Below are 2,500 nucleotides of genomic sequence, written 5' to 3' on the forward strand. Positions count from 1 at the left end.
AAATCCCCCAATATTCCCAAATTATCTCGTGTCTTTTCTTTTTCATTTGTTGTGCGGCTCCTCTTCCAGACCCGAACCCTGAACCACCGCAGGACGTGAGGGAAACACTTACGACAGTCTCCCCCTGTGGAAGCGCACTGACCACCAGGGGACAGTTCCTGCATTGAGCATCTACCTTCTGGTGGTCAGTGCACATCATAGCAACTGGTCATTCCCAGTCATTCGACCATTAGGGTCAATTTGCATATTATCCTTTTATTATACTAGTATAGGGTTATATATTTTAAATATTAATGATTTATTAAGTACAATTATACAAAACAAATGTACATGTAATTATTACCTGATAGTCTCGCAGACCAACCAATATAATGTCTGAGGTATTTATCCAAACCTATAAAAGAAAATTTATTGCACATTATATCTAAAATAAAAACAAAAAATAAAGAACAATGTTAAACCATTCTTGTCACAAAAAATATGTACTATTCACCGAGTGTAGGAAAAATACACAAGATTAGAAAAAAATTATATTAGTTTTCTGTGTGTGCAAAATAAATATGGGATAAAAAGACCTAAACATATTATCTACCATATCCCAATTTAAACTTCCCTAATATGCACAGCTATTTCCCTGAAACTAAAACCTAATGAAAGAAAATGCATTATATTTAATTACTAGTCTCTTTGGTGTCCTTTAAACTGAAAAAAATTCTCTAGCTTGTATTCCTTTACAGTGCACCAATTTGTGAATGGGTGGGGTACATCCCCTTTCATGGGGGCCAATCAGGTTGGGCCGGGGGCGCAGGCAGTTGGCCATCCAGCCGCACCACCAATTAGAGTGGAGAGAGCCCATTGGGGGCCAGAACGGCTGAGGGGGGCCACACCCCTCAAAAGGTCCGGTTGGGGAGCCACAGTGCACTTTATAGCAACAGGTTGTTCTGGCCGCTTGGCTTTTATATATATACTAGGGGCCCGGTGCACAAAAATTTGTGCACTCGGCGGGGAAAGAGGGGTCCCTCAGCCTGGCCTGTGCCCTCTCGAAGTCTGGGACCCCTCGGGAGATAACGACCTGCTGGCTTAGGCCTGCTCCCAGGTGGCAGAGGGCAGGCCCAATCCCTAGGTGCAGCCCCTGGTCAGGCTCAAAGGAGGGCTGCTAGGAGAGTTGGGGCATCGTCCCCTGTCATGCACAGAGCAGGGCAGATTGGGAGGTTGCGATGCCACCCTCAGGTACGCTCAGGGTAGGGCCGATTGGGGAGTTGGGGCACCGTCCCGTCACACTCAAGGCAGGGTCGATAGGGAGGTTGTGGCACCACCCCGTCATGCACAGAGCAGGGCCGATCAGGGTTCTGGGGCAATACCCCTTGTCACGCACAGAGCAGGGCCCATCAGGGGGGTTGGGGTGCCGCCACTGTCACATTCAAGGCAGGGCCGATAGGGAGGTTATGGCTTTACCACGTCACACACAGATTAGGGCCCATGTGGGGGATGGGAGGGGGCACCGTACCCTGTCACACACAGAGCCGAAGGGGGATCAGGGGGTTAGGGAGTTCCCCCATGTCAGGCACAGAGAAGGGCCTATAGGGAGGTTGTGGTCCCTCCCCACCCCCCCATCACACACAGAGCTGCAAGGCGATCAGGGGGTTTGGGCGCTGCCCCCTGTCATGCTGATCCCGGTGCTGGGAGGCATATTACCCTTTTACTATATAGAATAGAGGCCTGGTGCATAGGTGGGGGCTGGCTGGTTTGCCCTGAAGGGGGTCCTGGATCAGGGGGGGGGTTCTCTTGGGGGGCAGAGTGACCTGGTACCCTTTTACTATATAGAATAGAGGCCTGGTGCATGGGTGGGGGGTGGCTGGTTTGCCCTGAAGGGTGTCCTGGATCAGGGTGGGGGTCCCCTTTGGGGTGCCTGGCCAGTCTGGATGAGGGGCTGAGGGCTATTTACAGGCTGGCGGTTGACTGAAGCTCCCAACCGCTCCTTTTTTTCTTTATTCTGGGCCAGCTTTAGCTCTGAGGCTCCAGCTCTTAGGCCTCCGCTCCAGAAAGCAGGTATCTGGTTTGTTTCGGTTCTATAATTGAAACTCTGTATCAACTCTAGCTCTGAGATCCCGGGCTCGCTGAAAGCAGGTTTCGGGGTTTTTAGCTTCTATATTTGTTATGTTTCTTAAACCGCAGGCTCAGGGGCCGGCGAGGCAGGCAGGAATGTTGGAGTCCTCCGTCACTGAAGCAAGCAAACCTCATGTTAGTTTCAAGCTGCCTGGCTGCTGGCCGCATTCGTGGCTGGCAGTTAATTTCCATATCACCCTGATTAGCCAATGGAAGGGAAGCGGACGTATGCTAATTACCATGTTTCTCTTTTATTTGATAGGATTAAATAATTTGAAGTCCGGTGCATGGGATTTGTGCACTGGTGGCGGCGCATGGCCTGTGAGGATCGGGCTGCTGTGGGAGCATGCTCATCCCAGTCAGCCAAACAGCCTGCCCAATTTGGGAGCACACT

The 2,500-nt window shown here is 50.6% G+C and overlaps 1 protein-coding gene across 3 annotated transcripts in view; it reads right to left on the bottom strand.

Moving 5' to 3' along the window:
• Positions 1 to 2,500, bottom strand: part of LOC102775226 (eukaryotic translation initiation factor 1A, X-chromosomal) — a 45,438-nt gene that overhangs the window by 32,188 nt on the left and 10,750 nt on the right. For 2 of the 3 annotated variants that reach the window (XM_015561054.1, XM_006759344.2), the window contains exon 4: positions 344 to 394. The exons of the other annotated variant lie outside the window; for it this stretch is intronic. In XM_015561054.1, coding sequence (XP_015416540.1) covers positions 344 to 394 — 51 coding nt within the window. The remainder of the gene's footprint in view (positions 1 to 343; positions 395 to 2,500) is intronic. 3 annotated transcript variants of the gene reach the window in all.

This window comes from Myotis davidii, unplaced genomic scaffold (genome assembly GCF_000327345.1).
Source record: "Myotis davidii unplaced genomic scaffold, ASM32734v1 scaffold836, whole genome shotgun sequence".
In the NCBI taxonomy this organism is placed as follows: domain Eukaryota; kingdom Metazoa; phylum Chordata; class Mammalia; order Chiroptera; family Vespertilionidae; genus Myotis; species Myotis davidii.